This window comes from Notolepis coatsorum, assembly GCF_963971535.1.
Source record: "Notolepis coatsorum genome assembly, chromosome: 1".
Classification (NCBI taxonomy): Eukaryota; Metazoa; Chordata; class Actinopteri; order Aulopiformes; family Paralepididae; genus Notolepis; species Notolepis coatsorum.
This window is the reverse complement of record NC_140165.1, coordinates 20,820,848-20,844,260: the sequence shown is the minus strand read 5'-3', so window position 1 is coordinate 20,844,260 and position 23,413 is coordinate 20,820,848. Positions and strand designations below refer to the sequence as shown.

Sequence of the window (23,413 nt, the reverse complement as noted above, 5' to 3'; positions counted from 1 at the left end):
GTATCATGTAGTATCATGTAGTATCATGTAGTATCCTGTAGTATCATGTAGTATCCTGTAGTATCATGTAGTATCATGTAGTATCATATAGTAACCTGTAGTATCATGTAGTATCCTGTAGTATCATGTAGTATCATGTAGTATCATGTAGTAACCTGTAGTATCATGTAGTATCCTGTAGTATCCTGTAGTATCATGTAGTATCATGTAGTATCATGTAGTATCCTGTAGTATCCTGTAGTATCATGTAGTATCCTGTAGTACCATGTAGTATCATGTAGTATCATGTAGTATCATGTAGTACCATGTAGTATCATGTAGTATCATGTAGTATCCTGTAGTATCATGTAGTATCATGTAGTATCCTGTAGTATCCTGTAGTATCCTGTAGTATCTTGTAGTATCATGTAGTATCCTGTAGTATCATGTAGTATCATGTAGTATCATGTAGTAACCTGTAGTATCCTGTAGTATCATGTAGTATCCTGTAGTATCCTGTAGTACCATGTAGTATCCTGTAGTATCATGTAGTAACCTGTAGTATCATGTAGTATCATGTAGTATCATGTAGTAACCTGTAGTATCATGTAGTATCCTGTAGTATCCTGTAGTATCCTGTAGTATCCTGTAGTATCATGTAGTATCATGTAGTATCATGTAGTATCATGTAGTATCATGTAGTATCCTGTAGTATCATGTAGTATCATGTAGTATCCTGTAGTATCCTGTAGTATCTTGTAGTATCATGTAGTATCCTGTAGTATCATGTAGTATCATGTAGTATCACGTAGTAACCTGTATTATCCTGTAGTATCATGTAGTATCATGTAGTATCCTGTAGTATCTTGTAGTACCATGTAGTATCATGTAGTATCATGTAGTATCCTGTAGTATCATGTAGTATCCTGTAGTATCATGTAGTATCATGTAGTATCCTGTAGTAACCTGTAGTATCATGTAGTATCCTGTAGTACCATGTAGTACCATGTAGTACCATGTAGTATCCTGTAGTATCATGTAGTATCCTGTAGTATCCTGTAGTATCATGTAATACCAGATGTACAAGATGTTCTCAGTGTGATGATCTACAGCAGTGGTGCCCAACCAGTCGATCGCGATCGACAGGTAGATTGTTGCTCAGCTGATAGAGTTGTGCCCTTCCTGATGGCTTGTCGTACAGAACTTGTAAGTCGCTTTGGATAAAAGCGTCAGCTAAATGACTAAATGTAAATGTAAATGTAGATCGCGGGCTGATTTCAAGTAGATCTCTATTCATAAAATTGTATTATTAAAAAAAGATTTTTTAATTTTTTTTTGCAAAATCAACTCTGCCTCTCTTTGTTAACTACAACAAGCAATGCTGTTTGTTATTTAAGGGGAGACACTACAGGTGAATAGGGTAAAATAATTAACTAATAGATATCACAATGAAACTGATTACTTATATTAAGACAAGACTGTTTTGTATTACAAGTTTTCTGAAATTGTATGTTTAAATATGCAAATGAGGCATTATCTACTTAAATATGCACTAATTTGCATATAATTCCAGGACAGAAATCTGAACATTGGATAAAGCCATTTTCAAAATTATAGTTTCATTTTGTTGACATATTAGAGCCAAAGGTTATTACAGAGGGGATTTTGGATATCTCTTTTTATCACTCCATAAATCAGAAAATACTCCATTCAGTAAATTTTTATGGTAAAATTCCATATTTCGCCATGTTTTTAGGAATGAAATGTGATATAAATCAGGGTATGAATGCGATATCAACAAACCCTTCTGTAAATACCTTCAGAACATAGATATGAATAGAACTGGAAGTTTTGGTGTATGTGAGTGCTACTGCAGTGGAGATTTCTGGCTCAGAGTATGAGGAAAAACTCTTAAAACTCATTTTTGGGAAAACGCCTTCAAAGTTCTGTATTGTAAAATATTGTATTTTAAACAGATATTTACAAACACAAAACCTAATCAAACCATTAGTAATAGACAACCTAAACACATGCCTGATAACTGAATAATAATAATAATGATGTTATTGAACTGAACAGAACTACACACAGGCTACAAACAGTGTAGTACAGTGTAGTACCCCCTAATAGGCAAAACATATTTTAATAGATATCACTATGAAACTTTCCCAGTTTGTTATGTACATATAAACTAAGAAAAAATATATTGCAAGTTTTCTGAAATGTATGTTTATATATGCAAATGAGGCACTTCCCCATTAAATATGTGCACATTTATGGATGCAATAAGGCAAAATGAAGTAAAATAAACAACTAAATGTGTGTTATTGACATTTTATTGTCACTAATTTCATAGAAGACATGTTTAGGAAGCAAAATATAACAACATTTCAAAATCAACAAAAAAAGTATATTTGCCTATTCACCTGCAGTGTCTCGCCGATGAGGTCGGACTCGGCACTGACAGATTTGTGTTCATTATGCCATATAATATGTTCTGTCATGTGCATATTGAATGGGTATTACTAATACTATTATACTAATACTAGCCGAGAGTAGGTAACATTTTGGCTGGTAGCTCTCGGCTAGGTGGTAAATAAAAAAGTAGATCTTGGTTCAAAAAAGGTTGGGCACCCCTGATCTACAGAGTCAGACCTCAGTGAACGTGATCATCATGGAGGCTCCATGTTCCTGGTGTCGAGGCAGATCCACGGAGCCTCGGGAGTCGGGACGACCGCATGAGAGGAACCCATCACTTTGACAGATGGACCTCGTAAAGCAAGCGGCCAACATTTGGAGCGCGGCGCGAGGGTTAATTAAAGAGACGCGGCAGAGAGACACTCACAGGTACGCCGCCTTGCCCTCCTCCATTTCCTTGCCCTTGCCGCTGGTGGTGGTCTTCTTGCTGCACACGGTGCGCGTGATGCACATCAGCAGGCCGCACTGCCGCAGGAAGAAGCAGCCCACGTCCACCAGCACCAGCAGGAGCAGCAGGGCGCCCAGGCAGAGCCCCACCACGGCCCCCAGACCCAGGCCGCTGAACAGGGACTCTGCTGAGCAGGGAGACACACACACACACACACGCACGCACACGCACACACACACACACACACACACACACACACACACACACACACACACACACACGCACACACACACACACACACACACACACAAACACACACACACACACACACACACACACACACACACACACACACACACACACACACACACACAGAGAGAGAGAGAGAGAGAGAGAGAGAGAGAGAGAGAGAGAGAGAGAGAGAGAGAGAGAGAGAGAGAGAGAGAGAGAGAGAGAGAGAGAGAGAGACTGTCAACAAATGTAGTACAACACTGGTATCTGGGGTCGTCTGCATTGGGAAATGGATCAGAGAAAGGGTGTCGCCCCGAAGGAGATATCAGGGTTACTAGGCTCCAGGTGGGACTACTCTAACCCCCCCCCCCCCCCCCTGTGACATTCCTGGGTCACGGCACCACTGTAACCCGCCCGGATTCAAACCTCCCCCGCGTTATGGGAAACGAAACATCCACGTTGTCTGCAAAACGACAACGGGTGACCCCCCTGTCCCGAGGCGAGACCACCTGTCCCGACGAGGGATATCAGGCTTTCTATGCTTCAGACTCCATTTTGACTTCCACCTGGAGGGGGGAATACATCGGAGACACAGCGCAACGGCAACACCCTCGGATTGGAACCCCCGGTCTCAAGCATGGGAAACGCAACACCCACACTGGCCAAGGGAGATATTAGCTATGTGTGTGCGTGTGCAGGTGTGTGTGTGTGTGTGTGTGTGTGTGTGTGTGTGTGTGTGTGTGTGTGTGTGTGTGTGTGTGTGTGTGTGTGTGTGTGTGTGTGTGTGTGTGTGTGTGTGTGTGTGTGTGTGTGTGTGTGTGTGTGTGTGTGTGTGTGTGTGTGTGTGTGTGTGTGTGTGTGTGAGAATACTACTGAAGTTGCACAGAACAAAAGCGCAGATTTTTTTTTACCCGGTACTTCTCACACGTTCACTTGAAGGTCAATGAATTCCTTGCAGGCTGCGCTGGGTAGTTTCCAGCACACAGATAAGTCCTAATCACATCTCCTCAACTCCTCACTGAATCCTTGGTGGATAATCTTCATTATATGTGGGATTCGCTGAAAATCTCCAATCTCATCCCGGGAACACGTTCTTTCCCCTACATAGTCAACGGACGTGGGTTGAAGAAAGAAAGAATAGCACCGCACACGACCGCAACAGACTACGAACCCACCCTCCAGGACATTTACAACAAGCGTTGCAGGGCCAAGGCTAAAAGAATAACCAAAGACTCTAGTCACCCAAACAACTGCCTCTTTGAACTGCTGCGGTCAGGCAAGCACTGCCGGAGTCTCATGGCCAGTACAGAGAGACTCAGAAGGAGCTTCTATCCCCAGGCCATCAGGATGCTCAATGACTCCATGTAACAACCCATCATCTACAGTCATTGCACACACATCCACATGCACACCCTCACCTTAACACTCACTTTAGACACCTTAACACCACATTATATTTATCTATTATTAACTCTTTAGATGCCAGACCCGAGCCTGCTCAGCTCCCAGACTCTTGAACTCCCTGCCCCCACATATCCGACAGTCTGACTCACTCTCTTCATTCAAATCACAACTGAAAACCCATCTGTTCAAACTCGCATATTCACTATAACCTCCGTCACTGTCCTACACCCCCCCTGCTGTTTGTTTGTTTGTTTGTTATTTTAACTTCACTGTTTTTTATACTTCCTGTTGTTTGTTATATTTTTTAACCTTGACTTTTAACTGCCTTGCTGTGTTCTTTTCCCTACGATCTGTAAGGTGACCTTGGGTGTCAAGGCGCCAACCAAATATAATGTATTATTATTATTATACCACACTACTGAAGGTTAACCCTTTACTATCACACTACAGAAGCTTAATCCTTTCATTACCACACTACAGAAGGTTAACCCTTTCACTACCACACTACAAAGGGTTAGCCCTTTCACTACCACACTACAGACGGTACCGTCTGTAGCGTGATAGTAAAGGGTTAACATTATGTAGTGTGGCAGTGAAAAGGTTAACCTGCTGTTGTGTGGCAGTGACAGGGTTAACCTTCTGGCGTGTCACAGTGAAAGGGTTAACCCTTTGGTAGTGCAGCAGTGAAAGGATTAACATTCTGTCGTGTCGCAGTGAAAGGGTTAACCCTTTGGTAGTGCGGCAGTTAAAGGGTTAAACGCTTCAAGCACAAAGGGAGAGGTTGAAAATAAGTGTTAAAGGGGAACGTTGTCGTATCGCTCCTCTCAACCTTCAGCATCACGACAGCAAACAGGAGACGGACGGGATGAAAACAAGGAACTCGCAAAGGGAATTTTCAGAGCGTTTATCAGGCTGCCAGTACCTCAAGGTCAAAGGCAATGGCAGGATAAACCTAGCATGCATGCCCTTTTGGCGTGGGAGGACACCGGAGTGCCCAGAGGAAAGCCACACAAACACAGGGAGAACATGCAGACTCCACACAGAAAGGCCCCCTGCTGGTAAAACCACTCCTGGGGTTTGAACCCAGGACCTTCTTGCTGTGAGGCAATTATATGTAATTGCCTCGCAGGTAATTATACCGTATATCTTCTCTCTCACACTTGAACAAGTGGGACATTATTCATTGTATTCCCATGATGGGTTCTGCCAGACGATATGGCGTAGTGCCACAGGTCATTGGCCACAGTTGTCATTTAATGATAATCACCTGCTAGTTGATTACAATCCCCCACTGTTTGCGACCGAGATGTCATAGGGGGTGTTTTAGAAAGGAATGCTCAAGGAATCATATCAATATTAATGTGCATCTGCAACAAAAGAGCGATGAATGGTAATGCATGTGATGCAATTAAAGATCTACTTGTCGGATCAGTAACTGTAATGTGATTACTAATTGTTTTACATTACTTTGTTACAGGAGAGTAATGTTATTGCGGTAATGTGTTCATTTGTAACACTACCCCCCCCCCCCCCCCACACACTGGGGTCACACCACGGGTCAAGCAATTAGAGTAAAACAACCATTTAATGATCATTAGTGTGTGATACGTGTTCTTATTCAATATCTTTGTTTTAGTTTAGTTTATTGTTGACTTCACAGGAACCGTGCACAATTTGAAATAGAACCAACGTTAGCTTCCAGCTAGCTTGCGTCTGTCGTCCCTTATCCCTGTCAGATAAAATACATAATAATACAATACAATACAACAACATGACCTTAAAGTCATACAGAGCAATTTCACGATAATGTACAAACAAATAGTTTCTTCTAATTATCTTCTTTTTACTGGGGGATGGCCGACTGATAACAAGATCTTTCCAGACATGTCCTTGTGTTATTGAAATGGTGAATGTGTGTCATGTGTCTGCCATGACTCCTGTGATGTCATACACCCATGACTCCTGTGATGTCATACACCCATGACTCCTGTGATGTCTATGACTAGTTTTTCTGCGTATAGCCAAGACCATGGACGATAGAGACGGCGATAGAGAGAGATTGCAATTGTGGTGGTGGTGGGAATAGGAGAGTGAGAGAGACAGAGAGAGGAGGGGAGGGAGAGAGAGAAAGAGAGATAGAGAGGGAGGGAGAGAGAGATAGACAGAGAGAGTGGGAGGGAGAGAGAAAGATAAAGAGAGAGAAAGGAATGGAGATAGAGGGGAATGGATAGAGAGAGAGAGAGGGGAGAGAGAAAGGGATGGAGATATAGAGGGAGAGAGAGGGAGGGGAGGGAGAGAGAAAATGAGGGAGAGGAAGAGATAAAGAGAGAGGGGGAGAGAGAGACAGATAGAGCGGAATAGAGAGAGAGGGGAAGGGAAGGGAGAGAGTGAGGGAGAGATACAGGGAGAGGGAGAGAAGGAGAGAGAGAAAGAAGGAGCGAGATATAGGGAGGGAGAGAGAGAGACAGAGAGAGAGAGATAGAGAGAGAGAAAGGGAGAACTGGCCTCATGGCGATGGAATTCTAATTACAAAAGGCTGTGTTTTTCACTAGTGAATTGGGGGATGTGCGATGGGAGGCCCTCAGATTGGATCAATATTTCCTCCCAGCCACAGGGTGCTGTATTGTGGCCTCACCATTTGAAAGTTTATCTGAGTTATCTGTCTTTGCCGCGGCCTCAAAGGCAGTAAACACCCCACCGGCTCCCCTGAAGCGTGCGCACATATTCCACGAGGGAAGCAGAACAATGAGCCAGGGTTTTATTTCTAACCTATTCGCTCTTATTCATCACATTATTACCATGTCCTCGAGACCTTTATATTCTAAATAGGTTTCTTCCTGTACTTCCCTCCCCGCCCTCGTTGTTTTGTGAACCACAGAAAATCAATAGAGGAATTGTGCGCTCGACGCACGCCTGCAAGGTTGAGGGTCTTCAAACTCAACATCGCTGTGGGAAATTATAATTTCTTTTTTTAAAGGGGGGGGGGGGGGGGGGGGGGCATAACTCTTCTGAGGTCAGTCAGCTGATCTGCTGTAGCTGAGGGGAAGCTTTGAAACTGCTGACAAAGACCTGCTCCACATGGTCACACGTCTTCAGGGTGGTGAGGTTCAACAATGTTGAAGTTTTAAGTTTTTAGTTTTTTGTTTTGTGTTAAGCTGTAGCCCTATTTTCAGAAATGTCGCCTAAAGGTACATGCCTAAGTAAATGGAAGATTGCTCCACTTCTACAAGGTCAATTTGCATGTTCTTGGTATCTAGGAACATCTAGGGACCTGGGGGTATGTATTCCCAGTGTCGGAAATATTGTGTCTGTTACTAGGCTTGAGTAAATTGTAATGAAAAAAAGGAGAATATAAATGATGATATTTTTTTGGCATCTGTGCCGGTGAATAACACCATGTTACAATTGTAACAAAGAGATTTCGCTCCATGAGCTCATTCACCACCTTATTGAGAGCAAGTGTACAAAGAATCTAAGCAAATTAATAAAGGGAAGATGATTAAATAGAAGGATTTGTAGATACAGTAATAAATGATAATCAATTTTAATTATAAATTCATATTTGACCTTGAACTTGACCTTGACCTTATTATGGCCAAATCATACATCTATGGATGGGGAAAAGGCTCCTCTTTCCAATGGCAGGGTTACATCTGGATTTAGTCATTTCCTCACGGTTTTACGATAAAAGAGATATAATTAGCATTTCTTCGATAAATTCTTATTTTCGGTAAATCTTACAAAACATCGGTAAAAATGAAAATATACACTTTGACTGCTGTTTTGATAGGGTTATGCTCTTTACTCTTGGCCAAAAAATTAATAAATTAATTAATAAATAAATAAATAAATAAATAATCTTAACATCCAAGGGCCCACATGTGGGCCCTCATGAGGACGATTCGCCACGCGCCACTTTGCCGACCTCTAGCGGCTCGGGTGTGCATTTCTTTTAATACAGTATATAGATATAATTAACGCCCTATTTGTTGCCTGTCAATTGCCCTTTAAGGTGACAAATTCCGTTCAGCGGTTCTCGAGTTACATGCCGATATGTGAGGCGTGCGCCAAAGTACACATTACCACCCCTAGCTCTAGCTCCGTCAATCATTTGGCGATCTCGAAAAATGTTGGACAGGGTTGTAGCAAAGAGATACCCCATGATATAATAATTGGGGGTCTAATACGGTCTCTATTGATCGATTTATGATAAAGAAAAGCAGGGTCCCCCAATTGGGGGACCTTACGGCTTAACAGGTTAAGTTTTAAATGTTTTGTTTTGTTTGAAGTTTGAAGTTTGATGTGTTTTGTCACACAAGCAGAAATATGAATTGCGACATGCGGTCGTTAAAGGCAGAATCTGTGATGTCGTCTAAACAGCGACCTCAAGGCAAACGAGCCCCAGTTGACTTACACTTTGTTAAATTTTTTTTGTTTTTGTCTGATGTGTACCGAAACCTTCAGAGCTCACTTAACCCTTTAAGGTGTACAACCTGTAAATATCAAAGCAAAAATGTTATGTTATCCGCCCCCTGACTTACATTATTATGATTATGAAAAGGAATGTCTTCATTATTGGAGAAAGGAAAATCACAGCGGGTCTGTGGAGTTGATGAACGCACGTGGAAACGACAGATGGAAGGTGGTGGAGAACCAGCCGTTTACATTATGATCTCTTTCTTTTCTGTATTATCTGTTTTATAATTGACAGACCTCATGTTGCCATAATAAGGTGTAGGACTACAGTAGCCTACATGTTCTGAGTAACCTGGCATTCCCGGGTACTGTCGGAAATCCGACTCAGATCCTCTTGAAAAAGAGGGGGATCTGCAACTACAGTACACGCAGACACTTGTGGCTGTTTTATAGTTATTTTACAATAGATAGATAGATAGATAGATAGATAGATAGATAGATAGATAGATAGATAGATAGATAGATAGATAGATAGATAGATAGATAGATAGATAGATAGATAGATAGATAGATAGATAGATAGATAGATAGATAGATAGATAGATAGATAGATAGATAGATAGATAGATAGATAGATAGATAGATAGATAGATAGATAGATAGATAGATAGATAGATAGATAGATAGATAGATAGATAGATAGATAGATAGATAGATAGATAGATAGATAGATAGATAGATAGATAGATAGATAGATAGATAGATAGATAGATAGATAGATAGATCCCTCTCTCACTCTATCTCTCTCCATCTCTCTCTATCTCTCTCTCCATCCCCCTCTCTCTCTATATATCTCTATCTCTTTATCTCTCTCTCTCCATCCCTCTCTCTCAGAATCAGAATCAGAAAGGTCTTTATTGCCAAGTATACTTTTCACATACAAGGAATTTGCTTTGGACGTTACTGGGCATTAGCGGACAGACATTAACAGACAGATAATAGAATAAAGTGGTTGAGTAAAATAAAATGAAATATGAGCTAAGTTAAGCACAATAGAATAATACATTTATGAAATAAAATATAGGCCAGGGCTGTACGACTGTATAAGGGGTTGAATAAAATTATGTGGGATATAAACTAAATTAAATATAGCTCAATAGATAGATATAGTACAATTATAAGTACAAATTAAATAGGAATAGGCCAGGGCTGTGCAACTGGGCAGATGTGGTCAATTATACAATTATATACACTAGTTAGAATGAAGTAACAATACAGTGGGCAAGTATATAGTCCAGTAGGGTGTGTTATGTTACGTAACACAGTGAGGGGGTGTCAGTGAGGGTCCCGAGCCCTGTTGATGAGGCTCACTGCAGAGGGGAAGAAACTGTTCTTGTCGCGTGAGGTTTTGGCCCTGATGGACCGCAGCCTCCTGCCAGAGGGGAGTGACTCAAACAGGTTGTGACCCGGGTGGTAGGGGTCGGCCACAATCTTACCTGCACGCTTCAAAGTTCTGGAAGCCTACAGGTCCTGGCGGGATGGCAGATTGCAGCCCATCACCTTCTCAGCAGAGTGGATGACACGCTGCAGCCTGCCTTTGTCCTTGGCCGTGGCTGCAGCGTACCATACTGTGATGGAGGAGGTGAGGATGGACTCAATGATGGCTGTGTAAAAGTGCACCATCATCATCTTTGGCAGGTTGAATTTCTTCAGCTGCCGCAGGAAGTACATCCTCTGCTGTGCTTTCTTGAGGAGGGAGCTGATGTTCAGCTCCCACTTGAGGTCATGGGAGATGATTGTTCCCAAGAATCGGAAGGACTCCACAGTGTCGACTGGGGAGTCACACAGGGTGATGGGGTTGAGTGCGGCTGGGTTCCTTCTGTAACCCACAACCATCTCCAGTGTCTTGAGAGCGTTGAGCTCCAGATTGTTCTGGCTGCACCAGGTCAGCAGATGGTCAATCTCCCACCTGTAGGCAGACTCATCCCCACCAGAGACATTTTGTTTTGTCCAAACCTCTCTCTCTCTCTCTCTCTCTCTCTCCTTCTCTCTTCACATAGAAACATACCCGCACGTCGCAGGAGTCACATTCTGTTCTGTTCCAGCCTAGTAGCCATGAATGGAGCAAGATGCTTCACGATCCAGCTCCGCTCCTCTGCCAGCGACGCGCGTCCAGTCAACTTTGGAACGTCTGTCTTGGCAGGAGCGGCACTGGAGTCATTAACCACTGGGACGTCTCCATTACTGTAACAAACCATAACGTTGCACCCGATTATTCACCACATCCAGTTCTACTCCTCCAGCTGTGGCTGCCGTCTCCGAAAACGCAACAAGTATTCATATTTCACGCTCAAAGCAAGTCAAAAATATATTCGGGCTTGGATCTCCATTCCTGGAGACAGAGGCTGATTGCCGGAGTATCCAAACACGGAGACGGAGATACAGAGGGTCAGTGGTGTGACATGAGTAAAATGTTTAAGTACTTGTACTTTACTTGAGTATTTTCATTTTACTACATTTAAAATGACATATTTTACTTTGTACTCCGCTACATTCACCTGAACCCATCAGCTACTAGTTACTCTGAAGAAAAAATATTTTGCATATAAAACGTGGTAAAAATGTATGAAGATTGGGCGCCCCAGTGGCGAACCACATAACACGCTGAGTCGCGGCACGGCCGACCCGGGTTCGATTCCCAAACCCGTCGTTATTTGCCGAATGTCTTCCCCCCACTCTGTCTCCCGTTCCTCCTCTCTGTCTCTCTCTACTGGACTGCCCAGTAGAAGAAAAAAAGAAGCGATAAACGCTAAAAAATAAATCTTTAAACAATTTATGAAGATTATGTACTTTCAAATGTATGGCCTGCCAACATCAAGAGGACACAATCAGAGCAGCATAACTGGACCACACACCACTTTAACATAACCTTTAATCAGAGCAACATAACTGGACCACACACCACTTTAACATAACCTTTAATCAGAGCAACATAACTGGACCACACACCACTTTAACATAACCTTTAATCAAAGGAGCATAACTGGACCACACACCACTTTAACATAACCTTTAAAGGTTATTTTCATTTTACTACATTTAAAACGACATATTTGACTTTGTACTCCGCTACATTCACCTGAACCCATCAGCTACTAGTTACTTTGAAGACAAATATGTTGCATATAAAACACAGTAAAAATCGATGAAGATTATGTACTTTCAAATGTATGGCCTGCCAACATCAAGAGGACACAATCAGAGCAGCATAACTGGACCACACACCACTTTAACATAACCATTAATCAGAGCAGCATAACTGGACCACACACCACTTTAACATAAACATAACTTTAAAGGTCAATGGTACACAAAGATCACATATAATGCATACCTTGAGTACTATTTTATCTGGGTATTTCTACATTCACATGAGTAAAGGAACTTTGTACTTCTACCACCACTGCAGAGGGTATAGAGAGACACGGAGAGAGACAGACAGAAAGCGAGACCGAGAGAGAAAGAGCAGCCAAGAGACCGACCGTTTCAATTCCTGCTCCTCTTTCTTCTCTCAATTCTCCTTCTTCCTCCTCCCCCTCTCCCACCAACTCCTCTCTGATCTAACTCCTATGCAATAGGATTTACAGTACAAGCTACTTCACTATTCCGCTCTCAATACAGTGCAAGCAGAGTGCTTCCGCATGGGCAGTTAAGCTCATTTTCCTTCAGATGAAAGACCAACAGACAGGCAAGCATAAGCCAATAAACAAACACGCACAAATATAAACACACACAAACGCACACGCATAGACACGCATGCAACATGCACACGCACAAGCATACTGTGTATCCTTTCAGCCTGGGTGTGAATGTAGTCCCGGTTGTCCTTATGTTGAGGTTATAATAATAATAACTATAATAATAAATGGGACTCATATAGCACTTCTCCAGAACTTAAAGTCTGTTTTTCATTAAGGGCTTTGAAGAGTGCAGTGCCTGTGCTGTGGAGCGGGCATGAACCGGATCGTAGGGGCTCAAACTGGCCGATAGTGGTTAAGGGAGGGTTTTCTGAGGGGCGAGGTAACAGCGGCAGTTTTGAAGGTGGCGGGGGGCGATTCCATGGTGACAGGGAGTAGGTGAAGAGTTCGGTGTGGTCGGAGGAGTGGACAGTGAGGAGTTGAAGAGGTTGTGAGGTAGGAGAGGACAGGGAGGAGGTGAAGAGGTTGTGAGGTAGGAGAGGACAGTGAGGAGGTGAAGAGGTTGTGAGGTAGGAGAGGACAGGGAGGAGGTGAAGAGGTTGGTGAGGTAGTAGCAGAGGACAGTGAGGCAATGAAGAGGTTGTGAGGTAGGAGGAGAGGACAGTGAGGAGGTGAAGAGGTTGTGAGGTAGGAGGAGAGGACAGTGAGGAGTTGAAGAGGTTGTGAGGTAGGAGGAGAGGACAGTGAGGAGGTGAAGAGGTTGTGAGGTAGGAGGAGAGGACAGTGAGGAGTTGAAGAGGTTGTGAGGTAGGAGAGGACAGGGAGGAGGTGAAAAGGTTGGTGAGGTAGGAGCAGAGGACAGTGAGGCGATGAAGAGGTTGGTGAGGTAGGAGCAGAGGACAGGATTATATTAATAATTGATATAAAATTGTACTTACCTGTATGATTTAAATTAATCTTGAAATGGATATTACCTGGACACTTATCTGTTGATGACTGTGGGGGCGTGGCATAGATTCACTCATAGATGCACCCCCCCCCCCCCCCTTGGGAGTCTTCAAATCAGTGAATGAAATGTTTGACAGCTGAGTTAGACAGCGGCGTTTGGTGTGCAATAGTTTTTCGACCGCATCAAGCCAGACCAATAATATCGTTTACTTTGTCAAGATCCTGTTCGATATCATTTTATTTAGTATAGAAAAGTCAACCGGAGTTTATGTTTAATAAATGTACATCTACTTACATCCTCTCTGTGCGTGCTTCATGATGAATGCGCGTCGGCCAACTCTGCAACTAACTCCAGTGGCTAAATGGAAATCTGTGAAGGATTAGCCACTTCAGGTTGTGAGGTAGGAGGAGAGGACAGTGAGGAGGTGAAGAGGTTGTGAGGTAGGAGGAGAGGACAGTGAGGAGGTGAAGAGGTCGGTGAGGTAGGATGAGAGGACAGGGAGGAGGTGAAGAGGTCGGTGAGGTAGGATGAGAGAACAGGGAGGAGGTGAAGAGGTTGTGAGGTAGGAGGAGAGGACAGTGAGGAGGTGAAGAGATTGTGAGGTAGGAGGAGAGGACAGGGAGGAGGTGAAGAGATTGTGAGGTAGGAGGAGAGGACAGGGAGGAGGTGAAGAGGTTGAAGAGGTAGGAGGAGAGGACAGTGAGGAGGTGAAGAGGTTGAAGAGGTAGGTGGAGAGGACAGGGAGGAGGTGAAGAGGTTGTGAGGTAGGATGAGAGGACAGGGAGGAGATGAAGAGGTCGGTGAGGTAGGAGGAGACGACAGGGAGGAGGTGAAGAGGTCATTGAGGTAGGAGCAGAGGACAGGGAGGAGGTGAAGATGTCGGTGAGGTAGGATGAGAGGACAGGGAGGAGATGAAGAGGTTGAAGAGGTAGGAGGAGAGGACAGTGAGGAGGTGAAGAGGTTGTGAGGTAGGAGGAGAGGACAGTGAGGAGGTGAAGAGGTTGTGAGGTAGGTGGAGAGGACAGTGAGGAGGTGAAGAGGTTGTGAGGTAGGATGAGAGGACAGGGAGGAGATGAAGAGGTTGTGAGGTAGGAGGAGAGGACAGTGAGGAGGTGAAGAGGTTGTGAGGTAGGTGGAGAGGACAGGGAGGAGGTGAAGAGGTTGAAGAGGTAGGATGAGAGGACAGGGAGGAGATGAAGAGGTCGGTGAGGTAGGAGGAGAGGACAGTGAGGAGGTGAAGAGGTTGTGAGGTAGGAGGAGAGGACAGGGAGGAGATGCAGAGGTTGTGAGGTAGGAGGAGAGGACAGTGAGGAGGTGAAGAGGTTGTGAGGTAGGAGGAGAGGACAGGGAGGAGGTGAAGAGGTTGTGAGGTAGGAGGAGAGGACAGGGAGGAGGTGAAGAGGTTGAAGAGGTAGGAGGAGAGGACAGTGAGGAGGTGAAGAGGTTGAAGAGGTAGGATGAGAGGACAGGGAGGAGATGAAGAGGTCGGTGAGGTAGGTGGAGAGGACAGGGAGGAGGTGAAGAGGTTGTGAGGTAGGATGAGAGGACAGGGAGGAGATGAAGAGGTCGGTGAGGTAGGATGAGAGGACAGGGAGGAGATGAAGAGGTTGAAGAGGTAGGTGGAGAGGACAGTGAGGAGGTGAAGAGGTTGACGAGGTAGGTGGAGAGGACAGTGAGGAGGTGAAGAGGTTGACGAGGTAGGTGGAGAGGACAGGGAGGCATATCTTCAGCAGGGGGGTGGGGAGGGGATCGACGGGAGCAGGTTGTGGGTTCGGAGCAACTGGAGTGAACAGGGAGAGGAGGCGGTGGGGGGAGGGGTAGAAGAGGGATGGAGAGAAGAGGGGCAGCAATAGGGGCTGCTGGGTCAGCCGTAGGGAGTTTATTAATAGAGGTGATATAAAGATCTGAAGGAATGTGTTGCATTGTTCAGGTATGGAGGTGGAGAGGGTGTCGGTAGGCGGCTTGAGGAGGATGTTCACGGTGGAGAAGAGGGCATGGAGGTTACGGCTGGTGTCACTGACGATGGTGGAAAAATAGGCAGACTTGGTGAGGGCATCTTTTTAAGCAGAGACATGGAGGCTTAGAACAGTGAGTGATGTCTTCTTGTTGAGGTTATTGGTGAGATCATCGGCTGAGGTGAGGGCTGGTTCCAGAGGGACAGCGTTGGAGAGCAGATCAAAATCAAATAAAATAAAAAGATGTTGTAAGGCCTGCCAACACACGTTAATGTCCCCATGGGCCGGACATGTCTTCTTTAAACAAGTCAAGAAGAAACATCACAATAAATTAGGACAGCCGAATCCCGTCCAATCTTTTGCCGTCGACTAAAGACGCACTTCTTCAACCATTATCTGTAAAAAAATTATAATAATAAAAAATCTAACCCTAACTAACCTTACTAACCTTACCACTTGTCCTAATAAACTAACCTACACTGTAGCAATCAACACTTTGATGAACATTGTTACTCAGTTATAGAGTTGTGCCCTTCCTGATGACTTGTCATACAGAACTTGTAAGTCGCTTTGGATAAAAGCGTCAGCTAAATGACTAAATGTAAAAACACCATGAACTCACACTCCCAGACATACCCCACGCGAAGGTAAGGAAGGTACGGAAAAAGCACCACAGGCAATGTGGAGGGCAGAAACCTTAGAAGGGCCTGAGAGTTGGAGGGGATCAGTATGTTGTGTTTCAGAAGGCCATGTCTCTGAGTTGGGGATGAAATAGTGAACCGGATGAGATTATGATAAGACACAATAAATGCTGGGATGGATGGATGTTGAGTGCCGCCAGATTAACATAGCAGACCAGGTCAAGGATACAGCCTTTTCACATGGGTGGGTGAGGTTGAAGTTGTCAAGTGAAAGTGATGAATTCAGGCACAAACGTACAGGTGGGTGAATCGCAGTGATGGGCAGTAGCTAGCTACAAGTAGCGACGCTACATAGCTTAACTACATTTCTCAGTAGCGTGATGGTAGCATCGCTACTTTTGAACCAAGTAGCGTTCTCTGTAGTGCAGCTATTTTTAGAATCAAGTAGTGACGTAGTGTCAGCAAGGGGGGGTCCCCACATGATTTTGGGGCCATGGAATATTTTGTGAGTTACATATTTAAATACATTTGGTCATTTAGCTGACGCTTTCATTCAAAGCAATTTACAAATTGTGTACAAGTCAGCAGGAGTGGTACATATCTAGCAGCCAAGGATAAGTAGTATTGTTTGTCTAGCAGTGTCGAGCTTGAGTGTTATACTCTGAGTACATACTGTAATAGTATAGACATATTAGCATAGTTGGTGGTAGTATAGACATGGTAGCATAATAGTAAAATGCAGTAAGACAGTTATTATTAGTTAAACTTCTGATATTGAAGAAGTGTGTTTTTGGTTGATAAAGTGGGCAGTTTATCCTGTGCTGAAAAGTCTCCATTCCAATAGAGAGAGTATATATGTTGGTGTTTATTTGATTGATTTGGCCTTTTATTTATTACGTTTCCACAGTTCTTTCCTCATACTTTATTAACATTTTGTACATAATACAAGTTCATGTTAAAATGATGACACAAAAAGCCAGACCGAGGGCTTGTTTCAGTTTTCTAATAAACAATCAAACTTAACTTTTTTTTGCCTGCCTATTTGTTTGGTGGAAACTTGATCATAAAGTTAAAAGAAAAAAAGAAAAGAAAAATAAAGTAGTGCCGATGTAGTTAGCTATTTTTGCCATGTTCTTGTAGTGTAGCTTGCTACATTTATCTGGGGATAGCTTCCATCTATATTTAATCGAGAGTAACTTGTAGTGTAGCTTACTACATTTTCCAAGTAGCTTGCCCATCACTGGTGAATCGGCATGAATGTTTACATTGCCGAGCAGCGGTGAGGAGAGATGAGGCTCAGACAGGAAAGATGAATTAGGTTTAGGGTTTTGCCGCTAAAAGAGGATGACAGTCATTGGGGAAAGTGAGTTCTGTGATCCTGAAATTCTGATTGAATAAGATGGCCAGAGCGCCTCTGCGGCGAGAGGGACGGCGTTCGCAGATGTAGCCAAATCCAGGGGTGGATGCTTGGTTGAGCGAGAAACAAATCATCAGGTTGTTGCCAAGTTTCTGTGAGCAGGAGATTGTGGACATATGTGGCTGCTCAGCTCTCTGGGTGCATGTTGATTTGGTAGGTTGTACTGTATGTATGTGGAGCTTGTTCTCTCTCTCTCTCTCTCTCTCTCTCTCTCTCTCTCTCTCTCTCTCTCTCTCTCTCTCTCTCTCTCTCTCTCTCTCTTCTCTCTCTCTCTCTCTCTCTCTCTCTCATGCTTAATGTTCCAGAGACACAGAATGCCTGAACGCCCAGGAAGCTTTCTCATTTCCAAGCACCCCAGGCCACTGGGATAGCATGCACACACGCATGCACACACACACACACACACACACACACACACACACACACACACACACACACACACACACACACACACACACACACACACACACACACACACACACACACACACACACACACACACACACACACACACACAGACACACACACACACACACACACACACACACACACACATGGTCAGACACACATGTACACAAACCCACACACATAATCGCTGCACGCTTCAGAGCATACATCATCATAACACATACGCTTTAGCACAAGACCCCGTGCACACGGGCACAGCACTGCATGTTCCACATCGTTAAAATGAAGAAAAAAAAATCTTTCCTTTTTTTTCTTTCTCCATTACCTCCAGCATGCACCCTGCAGAGTTGTTAAAGTCAGAGGTTCTATGTAGGTTTGCAAGTAACTGTCTAACTGTATATATAACTGTTTCCACTAGAGGGCGCTCTAGCCGGAGTCACTAATGCTGCCACTAGGTGGCGAGTTAAGGAGATGTCTCCTCCCCCTCTATCTCTTTCCCACCTGCCTCTCAGAGAGAGGAGAACTCATATGCTGCTGCTTTACCATGTGAATAATAAACCACGCCAAAGGCTAAAGATAGAAACCATGCCTCTTGACCACATTATTGTCGCCCCATAGCCAGATTCTGTCAACAGGTTATGGGCCCAGATCACGCAGGGGCGAAATAATAAGGGTAGCAAGTTTAGCTGAAGTATAGGCTAGGTTAGAGGACTACGAGCCGAGACAAAGGCCGAGAAAGCCTGGGGGTGTTGAGAGAGCATTATATCGGGCAAGGAAGACCCTGAGTCGTGGCCCTCTACATAACACTAACAGCACTGAAGAAGGGGCACACAGAGACTGTGACCGAATACGTCATCAGAGCTGAGCAGATCATGACGGCATTGAAGAGTGCAGGAGAAGCACCAAGCGATGGGCTAATGATGGCGATGGTGATGAGAGGACTACCGGAGCTGTACAAACTGTTCACACTCCTGGTAACACACGGTTCAGCGGACATGACGCTGGGAAAGTTCAAGGCCAAGTTACGAAACTTCGAGGCCTCAGAAGATACCCACCCAGCCGCCGCAGAGGCGGGAGAGAGGGTGCTGAAGGCCCGAGCGACGCCAAGGGAGAAGACCAGGCCCACGGCGGAGCTGGCGTGTTGGCGATGCGGAGAGAAAGGCCATCGGAGAGGCGACTGCACAAAGACTGTCTGGTGTAGCTTCTGCAAATCCACGGGGCACACAGACAGAGCGTGCATGAAGAAACACGACCAGAGCGCGCGATACGCGCATGGACGAGACAGCGGCTACGGACAAGATGGCGGCTGTGGACAAGATGGCGGCGACGGTCGACGTGAGACGGATCGAGACGACGCCTGGAGAGTAACGGGACAATAAGACTTCGCTTTCGGGGCGCGGACTGCGTGCGTCTCCAGGCCAGCGCAGCTGCAGCGGGCCCAGAGAAAGGGACTGATCGTGGACACAGGTGCGTCGTCCCACGTCATCAACGACAGGAGCCGGTTCAAGAACTTTGACAACACTTTCCACCCGGAGAGACACAGCATGGAGCTGGCAGACGGGAAGCACACCTATGGGTTGGCGCAAGAGAGAGGAGACGCACAGGTATGCCTCACAGACAGTGGGGGACGCCGGTGTACAGTGATGTTAAAGAACGCTCTCTACGTACCATCGTTCCCACAAGGACTATTCTCTGTAATAGCTGCTACTGCAAACGGTGCCAAAGTATTCTTCGATAAAGGTAAAAATTTTCTTGTAGAGCCTGACGGTACATGGTTTAACATAAAGATGAACCAGAGAATGTATTATCTGCAAACAGAGTGTAATGACAACGACAAGTGTAATGATAATAATGATATGTGTAGCGTGACGGTCAGTCACGATATTCAGACATGGCATGAGATTATGGGTCATTGTAATTACAAGGATTTACTGAAACTGCAAGCAGTGACAGAAGGCATGCACATTGAAGGTAAAAAGCGTAGACCTGACAAAGAATGTGTAGTGTACTCAATCGAGAAATCCCACAGAAAAAGTAAAGGTACCACTTGCGCTAGTTAACACAGATCTAGCCGGTCCAGTAAGCAACGAGTCCATAGGAGGCTTTAGATATGTACAGTCTTTTACAGATGTGTGCACAGGGGCAGTGTTTGTTTACTTTCTCAAAGCAAAGGGTGACACACTCCAGGCCACGGAGAAATTCCTGGCAGACGTAGCCCCTTATGGTAATGTAAGACACTTGAGGTCCGACAACGGAACCGAGTTCACAAACAGAGAGTTCCAATCACTGTTGAGAAGGAACAAGATAAGACACGAGACGTCATGTCCATATACCCCACACCAGAACGGAGTAGCAGAGAGGGAATGGCGCACTCTTTTCGAAATGGCTAGGTGTAAGCTAGTAGACAGTAACTTACCTAAGAGTCTATGGCATTATGCGGTGCAAGAAGCCTCTTACACCAGAAACAGGTGTTTTAATAAGCACACGGGCACCACCGTATACAGCACTGACAGGAAAGAAGTGTAATCTAGCTAGAATGCACCAATTTGGATCAGTGTGTCATGCTTACCTGCAGGACAGGAGAAAGCTCGAGTCCAGATGTGAAAAAGGACTATTTGTAGGGCACAACAAAGGGAGCCCCGCTTTCCTAGTTTATCATCCCGGTAGTGCAGAAACACAGGCTAGTCAAGTTTGTCACAAAGACAACATGTGAGAGCGAGACACAGACAGAGGAGCCAGAGCTGGACTCCAGAGTAAGGTGTGAAGAAACAGAGACACCTCAGCCCAGTGTACTTAGCCCGGTCGTGCAGACAGACAGCCAGCAACCCCCAGAGGGCGATGACGAGGAGCACCCGAGGGTGACGTCACGTGCCCCAAGCAGTGGGAGGTATCCCTCAAGGGAACAAACGCCCAAAGTATCTGACAGACTATGCCCGGAGAGAAAGTGACGAGGATGACAGTACACTTACCACCATTGATTACTGCTACAGAGTAGTCAGTGGGGTACCTCCGACCTTTAAAGAGGCCATAGTGTCCCCTGAATCAAGTAAATGGGAGAGAGCAATGGATGAGGAGATGAGGTCCCTAGAGGACAACCACACCTTTACTCTAACCAAGTTACCAGAGGGCAGAGAGACAGTGGGAGGGAAATGGGTGTATTCAATCAAGGAGGGTATTGAAGGCCACAACAAGTACAAAGTGAGGTTCGTAGCTAATTGCTTAAATGCTGAAGGAGGGTACTCCATGTTTAAATACGGAAGGAGGGTGGCTACACTGCTTAAATGCAGGAGGAGGATACTCCAGGTTTAAATACAGAAGGAGTAGAATCCAGGTTTAAATACCTGAGTGGATTCCATGTTTAAATACTGAAATGGATTCCATGTTTAAATACAGAGGTGGATGATTTACCATGTTCTAAATGATTTAATTATGTGGAAAAGATCCTGAAACGTTTTGACTGATGTACAAAATGTACAGAGAAGCTGTGGGTAGCCTCAGTTGTTTGGCAACATGTACTCGCCCAGACCTGTCTTGTAGTGTTTTGTAGTGAGAAAAATTGTCACAGCATTTTGCTGACCCCACAGAGAAGCATTGGATTACAGCAAAACATGTTTTTCGTTATATCAAAGGTACAGCAGACAAACAGCTGTCTTTCAGAAAGGGCAGCGAGGGCTTAGGGCTTAAAGCCTACAGTGACACTATCAACTTGTGAAGCCGAATGTATGGTTCTAGCTATGACAATGCAGGAATGTGTTTATCTAGAACAACTGCTCGAAGTGATGGACACCTATGTATATATGAAGACTGTTGTTTACGAGGACAACCAGGGAACCATTGCGATTGCTGGAAACCCTGTGTGCCGACATAGATGTAAACATGTCGATATAAAATATCATTTCATCAGATCTGTCATCAGAGAAGAAAGAATGACACTGATTTATTGTCCAACGGACGACATGGTAGCAGACACTATGAGGAAACCTGTTTCCAAATTGAAATTGAAGAGATTTGCAGAGGTCATGTTTGTTGTGTAAATATTGACTGCCATATTCTTTTTGATGTTCTGAATTATATTATTTTCTTTGTAAATAGTTTTTGAAGAAGTTATACAGTGTGCTATACAACCCTAAGTGGGAGTGTTAAAGTCAGAGGTTCTATGTAGGATTGCAAGTAACTGTCTAACTGTATATATAACTGTTTCCACTAGAGGGCGCTGTATGCGGAGCCACTAATGCTGCCACCAGGTGGCGAGTATTTAAGGAGATGTCTCCTCCCACTCTATCTCTTTCCCACCTGCCTCATGTGCTGCTGCTTTACCATGTGAATAATACACCATGCCAAAGGCTAAAGATAGAAACCAAGCCTCTTGACCACATTATTGTCACCCCATAGCCAGATTCTGTCAACAGGAGTCCTGCACTCAAACACACACACACACACACACACACACACACACACACACACACACACACACACACACACACACACACACACACACACACACACACACACACACACACACACACACACACACACACACACACACACACACACACACACACACACACACACACACACACACACACACACACACACACACACACACACACACACACACACACACACACACACACACACACAACTAAATCAAGGGAGAGTCTGTGTGGCTGTCGTTAGTTCTCTCTTCACTCTCACAGCCCGTTACCGGAGCCTTGGGATCGAGCAGAGCGCTCCGTTCTGTCATTACCGTGTTGGGCTAAACGCGCCACTTCTCCGTTAGGAAAAGAAAAACACCCCGGCTTAAGGCGGGTCACTTCGATTGGCTGTCCTCTCTTGTTAGCAAACGGCATAACACGGCAGGGAGAGAGAGAGAGAGAGAGAGAGACGAGAGGTCAGCCGGGGGGAAGGGAGGGAAGATACTTCTTTGTTTTTTATGCCTGTTGTTTAGAAGAGCAGGAACACCCAGGAGGTTTTGTTAGCTAACTAGACAGGAAGAGACGGAGCGCCGCCGTCAGCCCGGCAACGCGGGGAGGAGAGAGAGGATATCTTCTGGCTGCGGGCTGTGAGATACATTAGGAAAGGCGCTCTGCGGGAGACGTGGCACGCTTCGCGCACCCCCTCACTCCTTCATCTGCTCGTTTCACTCTTTAGCCCTCGCTTGAAATCACTTGTAGACACGCACGCACGCACACATGCACACACACACACACACACACACACACACACACACACACACACACACACACACACACACACACACACACACATACACACACACACACACACTGCACTAAGGATTCTCTGATTAGGGTTTTTGAAAGGGACAATCACTTGATAGTAATCCTATAATAAATTATTCACACGAGGTCGCTTTCAGATTACTATTTTTTTGTCCGCTTATTCGTCTTCTCTTGGAAAGCAGTCCTATGAAAAAACAAAATGCACTTGT

The 23,413-nt window shown here is 44.8% G+C and overlaps 1 protein-coding gene across 1 annotated transcript in view; it reads right to left on the bottom strand.

Annotated features, from left to right (window-relative positions):
* Positions 1–2,820: 2,820 nt before the first annotated feature.
* ncam2 (neural cell adhesion molecule 2) overlaps positions 2,821–23,413 on the bottom strand; it is a gene marked incomplete at both ends in the record, with an annotated part of 247,805 nt that continues 227,212 nt past the window's right edge. The window contains 3 exon segments of the mRNA XM_084311387.1: positions 2,821–3,032; positions 5,520–5,577; positions 10,577–10,865. Of these exon segments, the coding sequence (XP_084167513.1) occupies positions 2,821–3,032; positions 5,520–5,577; positions 10,577–10,865 (559 nt within the window).